General features: G+C 34.5%; 2 protein-coding genes across 4 annotated transcripts in view; one reads left to right on the top strand and one right to left on the bottom strand.

Moving 5' to 3' along the window:
• LOC123674821 (gamma-aminobutyric acid receptor subunit beta-like) overlaps nt 1–20,471 on the top strand; it is an 87,209-nt gene extending 66,738 nt beyond the window's left edge. For all 3 annotated transcript variants that reach the window (XM_045609913.1, XM_045609910.1, XM_045609911.1), the window contains exons 6-9: nt 3,149–3,286; nt 5,163–5,447; nt 14,533–14,684; nt 16,857–20,471. In XM_045609913.1, coding sequence (XP_045465869.1) covers nt 3,149–3,286; nt 5,163–5,447; nt 14,533–14,684; nt 16,857–17,456 — 1,175 coding nt within the window. In that variant the 3' untranslated portion in view covers nt 17,457–20,471. The remainder of the gene's footprint in view (nt 1–3,148; nt 3,287–5,162; nt 5,448–14,532; nt 14,685–16,856) is intronic.
• LOC123674822 (protein ARV1) lies at nt 20,391–22,011 on the bottom strand. The gene is made up of 5 exons (XM_045609914.1): nt 21,772–22,011; nt 21,573–21,692; nt 21,368–21,518; nt 21,076–21,303; nt 20,391–20,823 (listed from the first exon to the last, which is right to left on the bottom strand). Exons 1-5 carry the CDS (start codon nt 21,907–21,909, stop codon nt 20,669–20,671), a joined length of 792 nt encoding a protein of 263 aa, XP_045465870.1. The 5' UTR covers nt 21,910–22,011; the 3' UTR covers nt 20,391–20,668.
• Between the last annotated feature and the right edge of the window lie 1,290 nt (nt 22,012–23,301).

Genomic DNA, 23,301 nt, shown 5'->3' with positions numbered 1-23,301 from the left:
ACAAGTAAAAATTGCGTATACTTCCTTTATCTATTTAATGGATTCGGTCCTTACTTGGCGGAAATTCATTATAAATAAAATAAAACGAAGTAATTTCCACTTAACATAGTGGAAATTACTTCGTTTTATTTTATTTATAATGAATTTCCGCCAAGTAAGGACCGAATCCATTAAATATTTATTAGAAGCAGATATTAGCTTCTTGGTCCGATGGTATTTTAAACTTCTACTTAGAAGCAGAAAAAATACACAAAACATTTGGTTCTATTCCAAATGTCTACATCAAGATGTGTTCCCGAAATATATCAATTTGAGAACAAACAATAAGAGTCCAGCAGCGAAGATAGGAAGATTACAAGGAATGAAGAAATGGCTCAAGAATGATATGAAGAAAGAATACCACCAGAGAGACATATATAATGTTTATATAAAGGTAATTCATTCAGAGTTAACTAGTAGATTACATCCTCTAGAATTCGATATTGTTGATATGAACACTAGAGAACACATTAATAACATTATTCATAAAAATTTTTTAAATCAAAACAAAAAATTGAAAAACCTTATTTATAACAAACAAAAAACTTTAGCCAAAGAAACAAATCTAAGTTCGTTCTCAACTCATAAGTTCTTTCCAAAATTTATTAATTTATCAAATGTTAAATTCGATTCCAATGAAACTAAACTATTGGAAAAAGGATTTAAATATAATCTTAGAGACAATTCAAATAAATCTTTAGAGTACTTAGCAATTGATTCAGAGTTAGCTTTACAATCATACTCCAAATCAGGACACTCAAATTTAAATTCAGACAAACATAACATCAAAAACATATTAAAAACAAAAATAATACCCAGCCCTACGACAGTTGACCAAAAAATTGTCAAGTCAATTGTAACAAAAAGCAATGAAAATAATTTAGTTTTTACTCGAGCCGATAAAGGAAACAGTATTGTCGCCCTAACTAGATCAGAATATATTGAAAAAACATTAGACTTTTTAAATCCAAAAAAATTCAAAATTATGAAAAAAGACCCAACCAATTCTTTTCAAAAAATAATAAAAGAAACAATAAATCAATCCGTTAGTCTTTTCCAAAATCAACAAACACACAAACTTATTTTAATGAATCCACAGATTCCAAAATTATATTCTTTAGTAAAGCTTCATAAAGATAATAACCCCATCAGACCTATAGTTTCTTTCATTTCAGCACCAAGCATCAAATTATCAAGAGCTCTAATAACAATTATACAAAAAGAAACAAAATTTAATTCTGTATACTCGATAAGAAATAGTTTAGAACTGATTGAGAAAATAAAACATATTTATTTGCCTAACAAATCTAAATTTGTTTCTTTCGATGTACAGAACTTATTTCCTAGCATTCCCCCAGCAGAAACTATTAAAATAATAAAAGAATTACTTGTTACCAATAACACAAATCCGATTATAATGAATGACATTTTAAATTGCTTACAAATATGCCTCAGTCAAAATTACTTTCAATTTAATGAAACCATTTATAAGTCTGATGAAGGTTTGATTATGGGTAACCCTTTAAGTCCAATCCTAGCAGAAATATTCATGAATAATTTAGAAAACAAAATTCACTCTAACAATAACACAAAATATTTCCTTTATTGGTTTAGATATGTAGACGATATTATATGTTGCTTCAAAGGTACAAATAGACAACTTTCTTTGTTCACAGAATTTATCAATAACATTCACCCAAGTATCAAATTCACTTCTGAAATTGAACATAACAATTCTCTCAACTTTCTTGATTTAACAATTACCAGAAATAATAACTATCATAGTTTCAGTATTTTTAGAAAACCTACACATACTGATACTACCATCCATGCTACTTCTAACCACCCGTTAAACCAAAAAATGGCTGCATACAATTGTATGATCCATAGATTAATCAATATACCTATGAATCATGCTAATTTTTGTAAAGAATTAAATTTAATTAAACAAATAGCTGTGAATAACTGTTACAGTCCACATGTTATTGATCAAATTTTGAGGAATAAACAAAGAAAGCAAGCTTTGAGTCTAACATACCCTAAGGTAAATTATGGTATTGATACTAAATTTTTTTCGTTAACTTATGTTAATAATATTTCTGAAAAGATTGCTAAATACTTGAAAACAAAATTCAATTACACAATATCCTTCAAAACAAGTAACAACTTAGAGATGTTCATTAAAAACAATAAAGACAAAACAGATAAAGAAACTAAATCCGGTGTCTACAAGTTAACCTGTAATGATTGCCCTATGGTTTATATTGGACAAACAGGAAGATCGTTCAATAAAAGGATAAAGGAACACCAAAAGAGTTATACATCTGATAGTTCGTTTTCAACCTACGCGAATCACTTAAAAGAATGGGACCATACCTTCAATAATAACTTTAAAATTCTTCATTTAGAAAACAAGAGCTTAAGACTAACACTCTTAGAATCCCTGGAAATAAACAGGTATAATACCCAAAATATTCTGTTGAACGAACAAACGGATGTAAACTCATCCCCTTTATTGAATTTCTTCCGATAGTTTGGAAATCCCAGGCTGTAAATGGTCCAATATAACTTTGTAATTTATACCCTTTCGAATATTTTTGTGTCAATTTTGTCCCTATATAAGATTCCGAAAACCTTTGTACTCTTATCAGTTCAGAAATGTAGCCTGATGAAGCCACAGTGTGGCGAAACAATTGTTGCTAACAATTAAATAACATAGTGGAAATTACTTCGTTTTATTTTATTCCTTTATCTATTTTTATTACTCTATGGTAATAACCAAACACCCCAGCAAGGAAAGAAAAAAGATCAAGTTTACCGTTCATCGAACGAATCAATTTTTTTTTCAAAGATTCAGCCAATTGTGCAAAATTTGCAGTATCTCTGAAAAATACAACAACCACCCCAGCAAGAGAAGAAAAAAGGTCAAATTGACAGTTCAGCCAACGAATCCCAATTTGCCAAACCATCATCGCAACAACGGTTCCAACCTAACCTAACTAAAAAAAATTCCAAACGAACGTCACGTGCATACACGTTCAACTCTCCAGATAATTACCACTTAATGTGACTAATTCAGACATACATTCTAACGGTATTGTTCTTTCAGTTGGATACACAATGAGAGATATCCGTTATAAATGGAACGAGGGACCCAACTCGGTAGGTGTTTCTAATGAAGTGTCGCTGCCGCAATTCAAAGTTCTAGGGCACAAACAGAGGGCTTCAGAAATCAGCCTCACAACAGGTAAGATAAACGAATCGGTAGGTAGAAATTATCACTCGGTGACACTTGGTTGGAAATTCAATTCAATTTCGAAGTTTGGAGGGCGGCCCATCGCAAAAGGGGAGGTGGGGGATATATTTTAATGGCGTCTTTGATGATCACGGTGTTCGAGAACTCTTGGTGTCTTCATTGTGAAGGATGTCGACAGGCAGCTGATATTTGGTCAGTTGAAGCGTTTGATGCGCCCCTTTGTATTTTTTTTTTTCGTTTGTGATAATGACTATCGATATCCATCGAATCGTTTTGAAATGAGGAAAAGAATAACGGTCCAAGCATAGAACCCTGTGGACCTTCAAACCTCTTAGTTACACTTACTTATTATCACCAATAATAATTACTTAGACTAAGAGTCCAAGATCTCAGGGTAGCCAGATGTTACTTATTATCTGATCAATTTCTAGAGGTATCAGATGCTAAAGTTACATGAAATAATTTCTGAGTTTTCGCATATTCTAATTGATGGTTTGCTTATACAGAGGGATAAACTCTGCAGGAAAGTACAATAACGCATATGATGCTATATTTTACTTACTAATGAACTTTTGCTAGACGCTTTACAGATTTCATGAGAAAATAATGTAATTCAATACAGTATCGATGTCTTCAAAGCATTCACAATCAGAAAATAAGTAATGTCAGGCGGCCCTGGCATCTCTACAGTAAACTCATCTGAGTCTGATGTCTTGCTTAAAACTACATTGTTTCCATTTAGTCACTCAAACGTTTTTTTCCATATTTTTATATTTAAACTTTGACACACAATGCCCAGGAAAGTGTTGGCAGAGTAACTGTTTGATTTGCTTTCTTTCATGGGTTACATTCATCAATTCTCACAAAAACGTATCAATTAGTTATGAAACAAATGATTCGTTTCAGAAACACTTCGCCCAATCCAATACCGAAAAAGTTTTCTTTCAATGGAGTAGGATGAAAGATCGAATGCTCTTGACAGGTCGAAAAAAATATACCTGCATCATCTGAATTCTCGTTTGGCCTTATTCAATTAAGTTAAGAATGAAAAAACTGCTGTTTACGTGAACCTACAGCATGCAGGTTGATCCAGTTCAAAGGGGGCAATGTGAATTTTTTAAACACTTGAAAAAATTGATCCCTTTCCTAAATTTGTAGATGGTCAATAAATAGACCATTCCTCAATTGGCATAGAACATTCCTCTTTTCATTGAAAGAAAACCAAGTGCTTCTTAGGAGAAAGTCTCATCTAACCTGAATAATTATCTTCCAATACATTGCCAATTATTCTGAGAATTCAACCGAGCTTTGCTGTAAGGATTGTTATCTTCATCAATGCTGATTGTTTCAATTTTGTTGTTTCGTTCCTTCTAAATATTCGTCGGACACGAATTATTCGAATTCCTCATCTGAAAATTAAAAGAAAATCATCCTGCTTGAATAATATTCGGCAAAAAACCTGAGAAAATCATATCAAGAATATCATCTACTGAATCTAAACTCTTCTGTAGACTCGGAAAAAAACATTACAAGGTATAGCTGACCATAAGTGGGTCCTACAGCTGCTACGGGTTAATTTTTAGTTCATTCTGGGACTGCTGATAAGGTACTGTCCGTGAAAATCACCCTTGTAACGAGTCAATTCTGTGGTGAAGATATGGAAAATATGGAAATGTTCAAGAATCAATCGCCATGATGTGAATTCCAAGGCACCAACTATCGTCGATCTCCTAAGTCTAACAGAGCAGTGTATTAAGAAAGAGTATATGGTGGCAGTTCTCAAAAGCCAATCCACCCCACTCTCAATCTTATCCTACACTATCCAACCATTAAATTCTTCATCGATTTATCACTCGATTTTTTTCAGGAAACTACTCACGTCTAGCCTGCGAAATCCAATTCGTTCGTTCTATGGGCTACTACCTCATCCAGATCTACATTCCTTCAAGCCTAATCGTCATCATCTCCTGGGTAAGCTTCTGGCTGAATCGTAACGCTACCCCTGCCAGAGTTTCCTTGGGAGTAACCACTGTACTTACCATGACCACCTTGATGTCGTCTACCAATGCTGCCCTACCCAAGATATCGTACGTCAAGTCGATTGATGTCTACTTGGGAACCTGTTTCATCATGGTGTTTGCCAGTCTGTTGGGTGAGTAACATTAAAATATTCAGAAGAACGCAATGTGAATTTTATTAGCTTCAGAATTTGATTGATTAGTATTGAAGGCTTGAAATTAAAAAATTTAACAAAATACACTACGCAAAAAAATTAACGCACATTCTGAAAATCTCAATTTTAATGAAAGTTGACTCTACATTGACTTTATAACTTATTTTTTATGTTCTCTCGGGAAGGTTCTGAACGAAACAAGACACATTAAATGGAAGAAAAATTCAGGATTTCACCGAATCTTAAGTGAAAGAAGAGAAATAAACAATTTTCAAAATACTGGAATGCTGATAAGTGATTTAATACTTGGTATTTCTACCCCTTGCGTTAATTATAGCTCGGCAACGACGGTTCATACTCAAAATGAGTGATCTTAAAATGTTCTGATCTAATCCTTTCCAGATTTCTCTGAGTTGGATTCCTAAGTCATTAAGAGTAGCTGGATGATTTTCTGAACTTCTCAGCCTTCTATTGAGGTTGTCCCAAACCTGCTCAATCGGGTTGAGATCTGGACTTCTTGCTGGCCATTCCATTCCAGAGACTTTAACCTCTTCAAGGTACTCCTGAACGATGCGCGCACGATGGGGTCTGGCATTATCATCCATAAAAATGAAATTTTCACCAATGTATGGAACAAATGGCACTACATGCTCTTCAAGAATGTTCCTTATATACTACATGCTCTTCAAGAATGTTCCTTATATACCTATCAGCATTCATAGCTCCATTATCAACGACCACTAGGTCTGTGCGAGCAGTCAAAGATATTCCACCCCATACCATAATCGATTCTCCCCCGAAACCAGTAGTATTCAGGAAATTGCACTGAGCATATCTTTCATGTGGACGTCTGTATACAAGGGACTCTACCATTGTGATCGACGATCACAATGGTAGAGGCAGAATCTAGACTCATCTGTGAAGAGAACTCTTTCCCAATCAGCCTCTTCCCAATGGATATGCTCTCTCGCAAAATCCAAACGCGCCCTTCGATGGGCTGGGGTAAGAGCTGGGCCTCTTGCCGCGACACTAGGCCTTAAATCATATTATTCTCTGAGGCGATTTCTTATTGTCTGAGTGCTAATTTGCACCCCATGAGTTTGCTCAAGCTGATTTTGAAGGAGGCGAGCGGTTGCAAACCGTTGTCTCAACGAAGAAACTCTCAAGTAACGTTCTTGAATGGCAGTTGTTACCCGTGGTCTACCCTGTCCTGGTCTTCGGACATTCATACCTATCTCCCTGAATTGCTGCAACATTCTGGACACAATTGTATGGGAAACTCCAAACCTTTCTGCAATTCTTGTGTATGTCCAACCTTTTTTCTCGCACAACTACCGCTTGGGCACATTCCTCTTGGGTCAAATTGCGTGTTTCGCGTTGCATAGCGATCGAGTGTAGAAAATCAAACGTAAGAAAAACTATTGATCACTAGAATTGATCGAGAACAACTGATTTCAGAATGGAGCCAATACATTCAAAATCTGGTAATCTCATCTTGTTTTATTCCTGCTGGGAAAAAACATATGTATTGAAGAATAACGTTGAAAGTGGATAACATATGCATACATAATTCTGATAAAAATAATTATCATTGAGAACACCTACAGTTGTAGAATAAATTCGAGATTTCCATAATGTGCGTTAATTTTTTTGCGCAGTGTATATTCCCCGAAATACGAATAAGGTGATAATAATATTTTTTAAATGGAATTATATTTTTGAAGGATTCCTACTACACTCACTGGCAAAAAAACTCGGCCACCTAAAATTTTGCTGAAGTTCGTTGACTTTCAATTGTTTTTATGCGAAATTGAAAATAAATTCTATGGTATTGAAACAAACTCCAGAAAAGTTTTCCAAAAATGTTGATAGTTCAATTTATTCAGGGTGAAAAAAAAAACATGTATTTGTAGTCCAATTTCTTAACACCCTGTGGAACAATTCGGGAAATTTGTAGAGTTTACGTTCAGTTCATTACAAAGACCATCCTTTTCGCAATCTTTCAGTTTTTAAGGAAAAAATATTTCTCGGAGTGAAAACAATAAATTCACCTAAATAATTAGCAGTGAATCCCGGAAATCATCTCTGAACAAAACAAAAGAAGAACCTAATAAATGCACCTTTCAAGACGCGTCCCTTCGATTATTACAAAAGAATTGTTTCCACGTAAAATCTTGCTTGCCACGAGAAAAAGTAATAAAGACGCCTTCCTCGCTCTTATTAGATTTTTTATGTCCGTGAATATTACGAGACCTTCCCCTTGGAAGCATCGAGGTATTAAATTTCTCCACATAATCCAGTCGATAAAGAAAAACAAAATACTTTTCGAGTGTCTTGATATAGCAATCACTCCACTCGTGTATGCCAAACAACGAACTTGTGAAATCTCCCACGTACAAACATTTCAAAAGTTTTACATATTCAGTATCAATGTCGGCTTTGTAGCGCATTAGGAGAATATCGATCTCTCCTGTACGCCCCATGTGTGTGCAAGAACTAAGATTTGAATTCACAGTACACAAGTTGTATTATGGGATGTTTGGCATGAGGTATGGAACAACGTTCCTACATTATGTTTTATCGAAGGAGGTAATTTTCCTTCAGAGCTTAGGGGGTGGTGTTCGAATCTGATTTATGGTTTCGATATTTATGGTTGGAGAAGGTAGACGCTAAACACTTAATTCACGTAACATTCGTATTGTGATTCAATCGGAACAGTTATTGACCTCAACGCTTTATCGCTCATCGACAAAAAATGCCATGTGTGAAGCTTATACCTTATCGTTCTTCGATCCTAAAAAATTCACCCTTCGCAGCACGAATTAATCAGTGCTGGTGAGGCCGTGCCTCACCAAATAAATTCTGGAAATTACAGGTATTAATCGAATATTTTATTGATTCATTTCAACCTCAATTTCACATCATTCGGTACGACACTGGGTCTCTGTTCCATAATATCCATCTCAATCTCACGATTCTTGTATAGGGTGTTTTTTTCGAGGTATATAACTATAAGTTGGCATTACTGTTCAAGATGGCGACCGATTTAACAGCTGTCAAGTGATTTATTCTCAGTTTGGTTTGGCAATTCATCATGAATAGACTCACGCCTGAACAACGCTTGCAAATAGTGCAATTTTATTTCGAAAATAATGGTTCTGTGCGGAATACGTATCGCGCACTACGTCCATTTTATTTTGTTTAGCGATGAAGCGCACTTCTGGTTGAATGGCTACGTCAACAAACAAAACTGCCGCATTTGGAGTGAAGCTAATCCTCAAGTGTATGTCGAAACACCGTTACATCCAGAAAAACTGACTGTTTGGTGCGCTTTATGGGCTGGTGGAATCATTGGTCTGTACTTATTCGAAAACGATGATGGCCAGAACGTTACAGTCAATGGTGATCGGTATAGAGCCATGATTGCTAACTTTTTCATTCCTGAATTGAACAACCATGATGTCCAGGAACTGTGGTTCCAACAAAACGGCGCAACATGTAACACAGCTCGTGCCACAATCGATTTATTGAAAGACATGTTTGGTGACCGCCTAATTTCACGTTTTGGACCTGTGAATTGGCCTCCAAGATCTTGTGATTTAACAACGCTAGACTACTTTCTGTGGGGCTATGTAAAGTCATTGGTCTATGCGGATAAGCCACAAACCCTTGACCATTTGGAAGACAACATTCGCCGTGTTATTGCCGATATACGGCCACAAATGTTGGAAAAAGTCATCGAAAATTGGACGTCCAGATTGGACTACATCCGAGCCAGCCGTGGCGGTCATATGCGAGAAATCATATTTGAAATGTAATGCCACAAGATTATCTTGCGGATAAATAAAATTCATGTCAATCGAATAATCCATAGTTGTTTTATTGCAATTTAAAGTTCTATAGCTCTAAAAAAACACCCTTCATATTCTTCTCACTTCCTCTTTAAGAAGTAAACGGTCTGCGGCATGCCTAACGCGCTTCCTTGTTTAGCGCTTTAGCTACATCGGCACAGCGAAAAATCGAGAATATTCCTAAGTCTTTGAAGGCGGCTTCTAAAAATAGATTTGAGGCATGCCGATGCTGCAAGGCAAACTGTAATCATTCTGCACTATTCGGGAAGCGGGAAATCGGGTTAGTTTTCGCTTTGTTGTATTTTGCTGTGTCTCGACTGTCTCATGTGATCTTGTCTCCGTGTTAGTGTGATCTCTTTTCGATACGATTCTTCATTTTGTTAATATATTTAATTACTACCAGAAGATGAAATGGATTTAGCGGGACCGAGTGGTTCGTCTCAAATTCCCAAGTTAAATGAAAATATTCGAAGTAATTCTGACTTTGTTCAGCCAAAAAACCATACCAAACACGTTGGAGAGGCTTTACAACAATCATTCTTGTATTTCCCGAGCACCAAATTCCACGATTGTGCTTATTAAGGTAGCCTTCAAAGTGAAAATGTACCTCATCCCTGAAGATGATTTTTCTATGAAAATCAGGATCATTTTGATGCATTTCAAGGGCCCAATCAGCGAAGAATTAGAGAAAAGTAGTTTCTCTAATTCTGTGGTTATTCCGTTCATTCTTCCACATCTTGTAGAACAAAATCGTGCGAGAATATATCAGAAACGCACAGTTTTCATGGTTATATTTTATTATTCTGTGTTGGTACTCCGAACTTTCCGCCACGGCTTTATCTGTCAATTCATCAATTTGCCTTAAAGAAATCAGTTCTGCCAACCAACATTTTTCAATGCAAAAATCACTAAGATATATTTATGGAAATATTTCATTAATTTCAATGAAAATGCAATGAATTAGAGAAAATAATGTATAATACTCGTACAGAAGGCTCATTCTACCACTCGTTCATTCCAAAACTCGCCACTTCGTGGCTCGTTGTTGAATTTTGAACTCGTGGAAGAATATCAATGCCTTCTGCACTTGTATTATAAATAACTATTCCAAAATCTATGCCTATTTTAATGGGATTTGGTATAGTTATTTGGGTTAGGATATAAGTGGTTCTATAGGAATTTCAACTGAATATATAGTAGGTGCTGCGCATGCGTAAATTGGAACATTTTCCTCTGTTGTAAGACACGACTATGGACTGCGTAAAAAAATGTGAGATTTCAAAAAATCGCTGAAGCAATGTTGTTCCTATTACAAGAGATTCTTCCTCTTTGTGGACGAAAAACCTCCAACTGGAGATAAGAACAAAAATTAAGTTGGAGACATCATACTTCAGAGAGAGAGAAAGAATATTTTAATCAAAACGTTGTCAACGATGAATATTATTCATTCGTTTCTCGAATAATCCCGAACCTTCTGAATTACTTTGCTCTTTGTCATCAAGAATCCCAAATTTCAAATTCAACTATGTAGTTTTTCGTCTGAATTTCATCCCTAGAGAATCCCGTCACACATTTTCGCGAAATCCTTTCAATTTGCGGCTATGAATTAAAGAGAATGAGGAGGGCGCTTCCAGGGACAATTCGGCCGGTATTTCAGGGAACTTGCCTCCAAAATGCCAATTTGAAATATTGAGACGAACATTTCCGAAATACGATGTACCTTTCTCAAGTTTCGAATCTTTTATTCATAAGTATTCACCCTTGTAGAACATCGCTTTGAATAAAGAAGACAGGGTAAATTGATACTATTCCGTTCGAATGTACACTGCGAGAAGCAACCGACCACAACCCTATCAAATATTGAAGATGCTTCGCAAAAGTCAGCCGTAAAGCATTGGAAAATGCGATTTATTAATAAATCATACCGAATATTTATTTCGTTTCCCTGCAAAATGGACCACGATTCAATTGTGTTCACAATGTAACTGAAGGGAAATAACAGGTTTTTGTTCGGTTCAAAATTATTTTTGTGACGGGCCAATTGAAAAGACCCCGGTCTACCACAGTAAAACACATTTTTTTTGGCAAAATTCGATTTTATTATTCAACATAGTTGCCTTCGAGGGCGATACAGGGATCTTCCAACTTTTCGATACCAATTTTGTAGTACGATTTGTCTTTCGCTTCAAAATAGGCCTTAGTTTCGACGATTCCTTCTCCATTGGCGCTAAATTTCTTTCCATCGAGCATTCTTTTGAGGTCTGAGAAGAGGAAAAAGTCGCAGGGGCCAGATCTGGCGAATACAGTGGATGCAGAAGCAATTCGAAGCCCAATTCATGCAACTTTGCCATTGTTTTCATTGATATGTGACACGGCGCATTGTCTTGATGAAACAGCACCTTTTTTTCTTCAAATGGGGCCGTTTTTTTAACGATTTCATCCTTTAAACGATCCAATAACGCTATATAATAATCGCTGTTGATGGTCTGGCACTTTTGGAGGTAATTACTGAATATTATACCTTGCGCATCCCAGAATACTGATGTCATAACCTTGCCAGCTGACTGTTGTGTTTTTCCTCGCTTTGGATTCGGTTCATCGTGTGCAGTCCACTCAGCTGACTGTCGATTGGACTCGGGAGTGAAATGATGGAGCCATGTTTCATTCATTGTCACATACCGACGCTAAAATTCAGGTTTATTGCACCTAAACAGCTTCAACCACTGCTCAGAATCATTAACACGATTGTGAGCTCGCGCAGCACCCATTTTGCACACAGCTTTCTCATGTACCAACTAATATTCGTGAATGATATGATGTACACGTTCAGATGATATCTTCATAATGTCTGCTATCTCGATCAACTTCACTTTACGGTCATTCAAAATTATTTTGTGACCATTTTTTTGTCGGTGACAACCTCTTTTGGGCGTCCACTGCGTTGCCATCTTCGGTGCTCATTTCACCACGTTTAAACATAGCATACCAATCAATGATGGTTGATTTTCCTGGTGCAGACCCCGGAAATTCCTCACCAAGCCAAGATTTTGCTTCAACTGTATTTCTTCCCTTCAAAAAGCAATATTTTATCAGCACGAGAAATTCTTTTCTTTCCATCTTTTTTCAAATAACAAAAGTAACTACACTCAACGCAATATCTCACAAACTAATGGGAGGACTGCTGTCAAATTTTGACACGTATCATTTGAAGGTTGGTACTATGGATTTAATACTAGCACCGCCATCTGTGCATCAGACCAGGGACTTTTCAATTGGTCTAAGATATAGAGAAGATATTATAGAGAAGGATATATAGCTGCAACCGTAATCATAGTGGTCACTTGAATGCCTCTTGCTCTTTACGGGTAAAATTTATTATCGAAAATAATCACCCACAATGCATCATAATTCACGCTGAAAAAAAAAAGCAAAATAGCTGAATAAGTGAGGGTAAATTACAAAGTTTCAAATCGTTCTAGAAAAACTTTTCGTCAGCCTGACACAATGCAGTTCCGATAAGAAAACAAACTCGAATGCATGCCACGTGAATAGAACTTTGTCGGAAATCGCCTATTTTCTTTTTTCAATTTCCTCAAAGTTTCGCAATCTTCATGACCAGTCACCATTAAAAACTGCTCATTTCGCAACGAACTAGGTCGATTTTCAAAATAGACTGCAATATCCAATTCAACATGAATGAAAGAATTAAGATTGAAACTCGCGATAACAAAATAAAATAACAGTAAACGCTTTTATCGTGGTTATCGAATTTTGTACCAATATCTTGACTGCGTGAATGGCACGCCAACAAAATTGGCACGAAAAATGATTATAATGATAAAATGAAACAAATGCGTGTGTTGCCTAAGTTACGATAATAGACACCGTTTGGAATTATCTCCAAAAATAATATTGGAATGGGCAGTGTCATTCATTTCTGTCACGAAATAATGAGATCAAAGAGTCATTTTTCACGACGAATTAAATTTTGGGAAAGCACAACAAAGAGATAAAAAACACTGCAAATTTTACACTATGTTTCATTATCCAAATCATTGATACAAAGGACTTATGAAACTTCGAAATTTAAAAAAATAATCCACCGGGAAGTTAAACCTGCCATACCTACCTCGGTCATGGGGAATTAAGGTTAATACTGAGGTTAATACAGTCCAATACAGATCTATATTCCCACTGAGACGATCACATGGAATGAGTTTTTTTCTATCCATTCTTATTCCCTAAAATTCATTAGAACTTTGCGGTATTATTATATTGTGTACCGTCTTGCCAATTACTGGTTTTCAATTTTATTATTATTGTGTTGTCAAGTTTCTGAGAAATTAATTTTTTATTATTTAATTACTAGAATTTTTCCCTTATATGGATACCTATTCCATATTTGGTTACTCATTTGTGATTTTGTTTTTTGTGTTAGATTTTAATAACTAATATATTTGATTAAAGGCTGTTAATTACTACATATAAATGTATGACTGATAAGTAAAAACATTAAACTGATTTAATTTATATGAAGTTTTTTTTTTATATCCCAAAAACAAAATGGTATTCCATATTTGGTGACTTTCCTCTATAAATTAATGGGTCGTGTTTTAAAAATTAAAGGATCAATGCGATAAAACTATCGATTTTTCATTAAATTAACTCAGCTGACTGTCGATTGGACTCCGGAGTGAAATTATGATTTCAGTCGAAATTTTTCGATTTTTCCGTCGGTGACAGCCTCTTTTGGGCGTCCACTGCGTTCGCCGTCTTCGGTGCTCATTTCCCCACGTTTTAACTCAGCATACGAAACAAGGATGGTTGATTTTCCTGGTACAGACCCCGGAAACTCTTCATCACGCCAAGATTTTGCTTCAACTGTATTTTTTCCCTTCAAAACAATATTTTATCAGCACACGAAATTTTTTTTTTCCATCTTTTTTCAAATAACCAAAGTAGCTACACTCATAACGCAATATCTCACAAACCAATTGTCATACTGCTGTCAAATTTTGACAAGTATATCGTTTAAACTAACTAAAAATAATATGGATTCAATACTAGCACCGCCATCTGTGCATCAGACCGGGACTTTTCAATTGACCTAATATTTATGAAATTATTTCCCAAAAATATTGTGATATAGTTACACCTAACCTAACCAAATCCTGTAATTCGATCAATAAATGTATATTCAAATCATTTTACAGAATACGCAACTGTGGGATACTTGGCTAAAAGGATATCAATGCGAGTGAGCCGATTCAAGGCTCTGCAGAAGATGATGAATAATCAGAAAACCTCAGAACAGAAGAAATTTGTGAATGGAGGTCCAGATGGAGGTCAAGCTCCTAAGCAAGCAGTATGTATTTTATATTCAAATCACGGTTTGATGTAATGAAATATATTTAAACACCAAATACTAACATAATTGTGTTGCACTTTTCATAACGTCCATAAGAAAGAAGCTATAGCAGCTCAAGTAACTCCTATCAACTCGAGTAACTAGATGGGATCAATGATGAAAATTATTATTTTAAAGATATACAGGGTGGCCATTTGAAAACGAAACAGATGAGATTACAGACGAAATAAAGTTTTTCGATAGAAATGCTCGGACAGGTCGATTTCTGTTTCGAGGGGGACAACTTAAGATGTAGGTTACGGACGCATAGCGCTTCAACCCTTGCTACTACAACCCTCACCCCCAAATTTTGAATAGGGAAGATGGGGTGAGTGATACCTCATTTGAAAGGTATTTTTATACTGATTTCAGCACAGTAATTGTTTTTTCATTTTATGCATTAGTTCTCGAAATATTCTTAACTAAGTATTTGAAAATAAAGTGGTGTTTTCATGGCACTTGTAGTGTTTTGTGAAAAATCGACATTTTGAGCTTCAAAACAACCACGACTGTGGCTTCCTTCCTAACTAACTAACGCATGAATATTTCGAGAACTAATGCATAAAATGAAAAAACAATTACTGTACTGAAATCAGTATAAAAATACCTTTAAATTGAGGTATCACTCACCCCATCTTCCCTATTCAAAAATTGGGGGTGGGGGTTGTAGCAGCAAGGGTTGAAGCGCTATGCGTCCGTAACCTACATCTTAAGTTGTCCCCCTCGAAACAGAAATCGACCTGTCCGAGCATTTCTATCGAAATACTTTATTCGGCTGTAATCTCGTCTGTTTCGTTTTCAAATGGCCACCCTGTATAAAACTCCTATGGATTTTATTGTGTTTATTAAGCAAAACACTGTGGTTCATTATTTTCTTCCCTTCCGTAAAGAATATAAAATGATCAAAAATAGCAACTTATAGAATGGTGAAAACCTTGAAGCATCACAGAGTAGTACCTGAACCGCAAATCCAATACGCTCTATTAGTGATGAGGTCACACACCGCCATTCTAGTTCTCCTGTCAGTGTTCGGAATCCAAACAAACGAATTGTCATTCAAATTAGTACGTTGTCGTTGAAGAAATTGGCTTATTTCGATGAATAAGATTATTTGAGGAACGATTTCACCATTAATTGATAGACAGAAGGTACGAGATTAATGCCAGTATGTTCGAAATTGAAGAACTAATAACCACGGCTTTATACAAAATCTGGGGAATGATACAAAATTCAAACTTACTGGTATTAACCCCGTTCCTCCTGTCTATCAATTAATTCTGAAATCGTTCATCAAATACTCTTATTTATGAAAATAAGCCAATTCCTTCAACGACACCGTACTAATTTGAATGACAATTTATTTGTTTGGATTCCGAAAACTGACAGGAGAATCAAAAATGGCGGTGTGTGACTTCACAATAATAGAGCGTATAGATTAGAATAGCAATTACTGACTTTTTATCGCTCTTGTCAAATGAACCAATAAGGTTAATTCAAATTAAACTCTTGACTTTGATTGGCGAGTCAAGTTCTGTGTTTTCAGATTTGTGTATGTGACTTGTCAAATATGAATAATTCTGCGGAATTTTAGGTTTTTACCTTTTATTTGGTTTGTGAAAATTTCTAAAAAAATCTACTTGTGATTGCATTCCTCTCATGAGTCTGTCTTTTATTTCATAACTCAATTGAGTTGCTTGAATAAAACACCACGAATCCAACGGGATAGACCATAAAATGTCAAGAGTTATTATTATTTTTTTCATGCATAATCACCCCTTGAAGTTTGTCGCACTTATTCAATAACACCATGTATAACTCATGTCAGGAGTAATTCATTCAATTAACATATTTCTTTGATGTTGTCAATTTTTTAAGATATGAATTTCTCAAAATTTGATATTGATTTTTTTGATCAATGTTTATTTTGTATAATATTCCTTGCAAAGATATTTTATTGTTAACGAGAAAAGCTTTCTCTATAGACTTTTGCATTCTGCACTTTCCAACATATAAATTTCAATGGTAGATCTTAACCGATTGCAAAGGTTTGTTATTGTCAATGATAAACCAAAAATTATTCTCTAAGATAATTTTTGCTAAGAATTAACCAGATATGTACTAAAATCTCAGGAGGTCCGTTACAAAGTGCACGACCATAAGGCTCACAGCAAAGGAGGCACCCTGGAGAGCAAGGTGAACTGCAGACGTGATGAATGCGGCTACGGAACCCTTAGAAGCGGACACGCCGACAGACACGACAGGGGAAGCGAATACGGAACCATACGTGGAGGTCACGGAGGTCATATGGGAGGGGGAGGAGGAGGAGGCGGAGGTCAGATGCCTCCAGTAGGTCATGTCGGCCCAGGAGGCCACATGGTACCTGGAGGTGGCCACGTCGGACCCGGAGGTCATATAGGTGGCGGAGGAGGTGGTGGTGGTGGCGGTGAACGTCATGGCGGCGGAGGTCATCAAGGGGGAGTGCCTGCAAGCGGAGGTCAAAACCCCACCCAAGCCGCTCCCCCGGCAGCTGCAGCGGAAGAGCCCGAACTTCCTCAGCATATCCTGAAGGAGATCGGCAAACTGTACGGAACGACTCCTTCAGATATCGATAAGTATTCGAGAATTGTGTTTCCAGTTTGTTTCGTCTGTTTCAATCTCATGTACTGGATCATCTACTTGCACATTTCGGACGTAGTGGCAGATGATCTAGTACTGTTAGGATCGGATTAGAGAATTAATTTAAAATTTCGACCTGATCGTATATTGCACCTACACTTCAAGAGCCAACCTCAATTCATTCACCTCATTGGTGTGGCCTTACAAAGTCTTTTGAGGAACTGGTCCTTTAACTAGAATGCACGTGTGTGATCGAGTCAACTGTGGCACAAATCTCTGTCATAAATTCCCTTCCACCTACGAAATTTTCTATCGATATCTTTTCCATTTCCAAACCAGTAAAATATAGATTTAGTATAACTGGTGGTAAAAATATTTAGTAGACATACTTGTACATATACCCCCCAAAACAACCGAGGAACGTTTTTGAGTTTGATTGGTTTTGTAGCATTGTAAATTATAGTCAATTCACCCCATAGATGAAAGGGATATGTGGCACAGACTAATCCTGGTTTCATTTCAACAAAATCGGAATAATATGCGTACGAATAAGCGCCCGTGGGGTCAATGATCTACTCGATACTAATTTTTGACTAGCAGGAATGACGAGGCATTAGATATCGTCTTTTTTTGATCATTCGAAGATTTTTGGTGCGAAGGACACTTTTTTGTCGATATGTTAGGTGTACTCGTATAGTGCCAAAAATAGAAGTTCGTCACGTTTCAACTAGAGAGTAGGTTATTTATGAAGGTTGTGATAACAAAAAATGACAAAAAACGGCACGAACTGCAGTGAATGATAATATTGTATAGGTACGTGACTGAAATAATTCACATATGAGTAGAGATTTTTTTATTGCACCTGGGATTTTGATTGTCGATGAGATCTCAGGAAAAAGACTCAATGCTCTTCCCGATCTACATCTATCAGATATTAAACTCACTCATCTTCAAACCACTGAAAACATCTACCTCTACTGAAATCATTCCATTGCAATCAACTGAATAGTATCAACAGTATATTCGGAGCCACCTTGTTGATCATTCAGTTGTTTCACTTCAATCTTAATATGCCTTGCATCAAGTACATTTCCACACTTATTAGAAGGAATATTATTCTTGATGGTGTAAATGAATCTAAAATTTTATAAATATTCGAAGCAATATTCAGTCAATTTTAAGACTGGCAACTAGTGGTTATGGGCATCATACGCGTCTTTTGAGTTCTTCAGTCTTTACAGATGAGTTGATCCACTTGTTAGAATATCTGATGTATGTTCGAATGAATCGAATGAGCTTGGGTTGCTTGAAAAATATAAATGACAACTGAATGCACTACTATTCGACAAAAATGCCAGGTATAATAACCAACAGCTAATACAATTCTAAAGTTAGAGATCCAAATTTATATTTAGGTAATAATATATGGCTGTACATACAAAAATTAGGGACACATGATGTAAAAATCAATTATTACACCTAACTCAACACGACCTTCTCTTCATGCTCACAGATGAAAATATATTCTAGGAGGCTTTATGATTGAAGAAAACGTAAATTTAAGAGATTTCTCTCCCAGCACATACCTACATAGATATTGTTTGATAAAAAGAGATTACATATTATTTTTGAGATATGTATTCTTTAGACAAAATGTTCATTTAGTCTTAGTCCTATAACCATAGTACTGTTAGAAAAGAGCGGTTTCTGGCCTAGTTGTTAAAATTCTAAAATTAAGTAAAACTTTGATATTATTGTATAACTCAAAAATAACTAAGTACCTATACTTTGAAAATGACATGACTAAGCTCCCATTTTTGATTATGTTTATTTACTGTCTAATATTCCTCTGTCCCATAATTTCTGCAACAGCGTAGTTCAATGATGAATCAATTAATTGAAATGGAAAGCCTTAACTGTTTGAGAACAATACATTTTATTAGAAAATTATAAATACCTGCAAGGTAACAAGTCATTACCTTCAAGCTCAACATTAATATCTTAAAGAACTGCGCACACGATTATTCATGATTTTTTTATGGGATAGATGCATATATATTGAATAATTTTTTCTATAGATGATGTGATCAAAAATCCAGTGAGATTAACTTGCAAAATCAGTCCCTATGGTTAGATCAAAATAACATAAATCAAAATCCCTCCTTATGACGTATAAAGCCTTTTTCAAAAATTGTGGTGTAGTATTCTTAGCGTGCCAAAAAGACTCATTGATTCATGCACATCAGTAAAGTTATATTTGAAGTCAATATTCACTAGGAAAGTATTTTGTTATAGTGACTAAGATTTTTATAGGATTGTTATTTTGTTCTCTATAATTTTTTGTGTTTGAGATTGATTTTATTATATTTCATGTTGATTCTTAAAATTATAAAGTTGGAGAATGTAGTATGTATTTGTTTCAAACTATTTTTGTTGAATGTTGAAGAAGAAGTTCTAAAATTTTTATAGAGTATTTTATAAATCTTTGAAACTATTCAATTCAAAGAACTACTAGGAAAGTGGGCAAGCCGGCATATTTGGATTATCTGATTTTGAAACACTTAATATTTATATGATTTAATCTTTTTCTGATGAATTATTTGCCATTACCAGGCAAAAAAAATTCCAATGCAAAGATTTGTACATCTAAGGATTTACATGAGTATAATTATTTATTTCAAATGAAGAATGACCCAAGAATTGCTCCTGTCACTTTCTTCAAGAGATATATTGAAGCAAGGAAATGGAAAAAATATAATGCTAAATAAAATTTGCTATAAGGAGAGAAACATAAGTTTGGGATTTTGAAATTAAACATTTACAGAAAGGAGTTGTTGAGAATTATTAGAGTATCTGTGAATATCTCGCAGTGAATCGTAATGGAATATTTTTTGTTATTGAATTGTTGAGAATTTCAACAAAATATATTCAAACCGCCTCGTTCACATTCCATGTTGATTTTTGTGACGACTCTTGCTCATGAAAGGAAATTCTAAATATTTATTACTCAGTAATCAGTCTATATTATGAAAGAAGATATGTATGTAATATATGTTAAACATTTATTTGAAGTTATGTAATGAATATTGTTCAGTTGTGGTTTTTATTTTAATAAAAAAGAAAGAACTATTGAAGTCTTTTAACATTTCCACTATAACACTAATAACAATCATATATAAATTATATTTAATACAAAAATAGTCAATAAAAGTGAATCAACTTGCTATATAAAACTCAATAAAGACAATAATTATATCAATTATTTCCAATATATTCATTTTATGAATCAGAATAAATTAGTTGAAAAATATCAATAATTGAGAAAATTACTTCATTAGCTCCTTCAAAGAGAGAGGCAATATATTTTCATTGAACATGGTCATAGAAGTATGATCATAATAATAATTGAATATAAATGTTTTGAATGTATATGACATCAGAATGGTACAGATACTCCAAATTTTTGCACCATCTACTATCACTGAAAATAAAATTTATTTTCAATTTTCTGCAATTATTATAATTCTAAGCTAGGGTTTAATCTCACATTGAGAACAGTTATTTGGCACTGACTATATTGAACTCAAAAGCAAATTTAATTTAACTGATGTGAATGTAAACCATTAATTTTTGACAAAAATCAGTCTACTTAGTTACATAGTTACCAATTGAATCAATAGAATTTATAGATATGACAATATAATTAATACTTAGTCAAATGAGTGGAACTTACCCATATAAGCTGTTAACTGTGACAGGATAATATAAACAAGAATTATAAATTTATGAATTTCCTGGTGAACGCCTATATCCCAGATAAGGACAGGCAAAAAGAAAAAGGTCCCAAAACTGGATATTGATAACATTTTCCACACTTCTATTAAGGAAACCTGCTTCCTTTGAAGTATTTTGCAATATAGACTTGTATGCAAATACACAGTAACTACAAACAGTAGAGTTCCTAAAAACAAAATAGAACATTACTATACAATTATATACGAGTAAGCTCATTCTTTTATACTTACGTATACTATTTTTCATTCCAATTTTATAAAAGTCAAAGTTATCATAGTAGTTCTCATATTGTAATTTTTTGAATCCAAAAAATTTGTTAAAGGAAGACCAGTCAATATAAGTATCGATTAGTAGTACGATGACAGATAATTTCCATAAATTCTGTAATTTAAGGTGAAAGCTTACTGAAAATTAATTCCCGAGAACAAGGCTCACCTTGTAATTTGAATTGAATAATATATGGCGATATGCTCTCTGTTGCAATAAAATCAAATCAATAATTATTATTATAGCATCATATTCTACATATTTGTCTGCAACCCTATGACATTTCTCCTGAAAATTGAACGAATTGTTTAACATAAATTGGACTTAGGGTAGTTTTCACACAGTAAAATAGCAGAATCCATCTTACACAATTAGTCAACTTCAGAACTGTAGGGCTATATTTTCTGTATAAACTTTCAACTTTGTTTCCGCAGTTGATACATATATAGGTGCCCTTTTCTGAGGTCTTCTCCATTTTTTGGAATTTCGACAAACTATATTCCATAGGAAACTACTAGATAGTTACTTGTGATAATAATTCATGTTTTATCATATTTTAAATGCATTGCTATTTTGAAATCTGAATTTTAGGTTATGTAAACAAATGACACTTAACACAGAACCAAATAGATAATGTTTTCTTTCATAGATTAAGTTTTTTTTTTTTGAATGATTCGATTTCGAAAAGGATCAAGCTCAGGAGCTCAAAACGAAACAATAACTTTCCTATGTATGGATTAGTCATTATCAATAGTGGGGCTAACGGACAGAATTAACAGGAGTTGTCATAGTCATTAATCTTTAGTAGAAAATGATCAATAAGAAATTAATGTCTTAGAAAATAGAGCATATTACTATTGTTCAAACAACGATATTACATGCACTTACCCTTACTCATCTTAAAATAGGATAAGTAGTCTGTAATATTACCGTCAAACAGATGGTGGTCTATAACTAAATACACCTTTGGTTAACTAGGCTCTCGGCATTAAAATATCAAAAACCAATACGTACTTTCATTTCAATTCACTTTCCTAGGAAAAATTTTAGGAAATAATAAAAGCACACATATTGTGTGTTTGAGGGCTGAGAATATGTTGAATAATATGAGAGAGCTAAGAGCTGATACTCCTGTTTCTGAAAACTTCAGTATTCATATATATATAAATTATAAGTAGGTCAATTTTGATTTAAAAAAAAAACTATTATTTTCCAGTTCCCTAAAATTATTTTGCATTTAGAAAAAAACTGTATTGGAGTACCAATAGATGAAAGATGATATTTTGTATCGAATGAAGTGCGAAGATATCAACAGACACAAAGTCGTTACAAAATGGTGGATGCGCATACGAACTTTTCATTACATTTTTAATTTAGATATTTTCCGCCAATATTCGGCATCTTATTTATTGAATTAGATTATCCGATGAACTTGAATGATTGTCACGTAGCTTCCGAATTGTTTTTCCATTCAACTAAAATATTCAAACCATAGAGGAAAACTAAAAAAAAAAAAAACTCGAAAGTGAAATTTTTCAACTCATTTAATAATAATAATAACAAAAGTCTTCATTCAATTAATTTCATGAAGAATAATAACAAAACTCTTACAACTATAGAAATAATTCCAATGTGAAAGAATGTTCGGAATATCTTCTCTTTGCATACTTGTATCATATTTCTACTTTTCAATAATGTATTTCTCTAGTTACAGAAGAGAAAATTAATAAAGAGATTGAAATCTTTCATCCAAATTTATCATTGTGAGTAATTGTTCCTCATCATCCCATTTTTTGTCTTCACGCCTTTCGATCTCTATCTTGCGCATCTTCCACATGAATCGCGCGAACTATTCCTCCACTTCCATTCAAAATCCCCCGAATGCGCCTGAAGACGC

The sequence above is a fragment of the Harmonia axyridis genome, chromosome 3, assembly GCF_914767665.1.
Source record: "Harmonia axyridis chromosome 3, icHarAxyr1.1, whole genome shotgun sequence".
Classification (NCBI taxonomy): Eukaryota; Metazoa; Arthropoda; class Insecta; order Coleoptera; family Coccinellidae; genus Harmonia; species Harmonia axyridis.
This window is presented reverse-complemented; position numbering and strand designations above follow the sequence as displayed.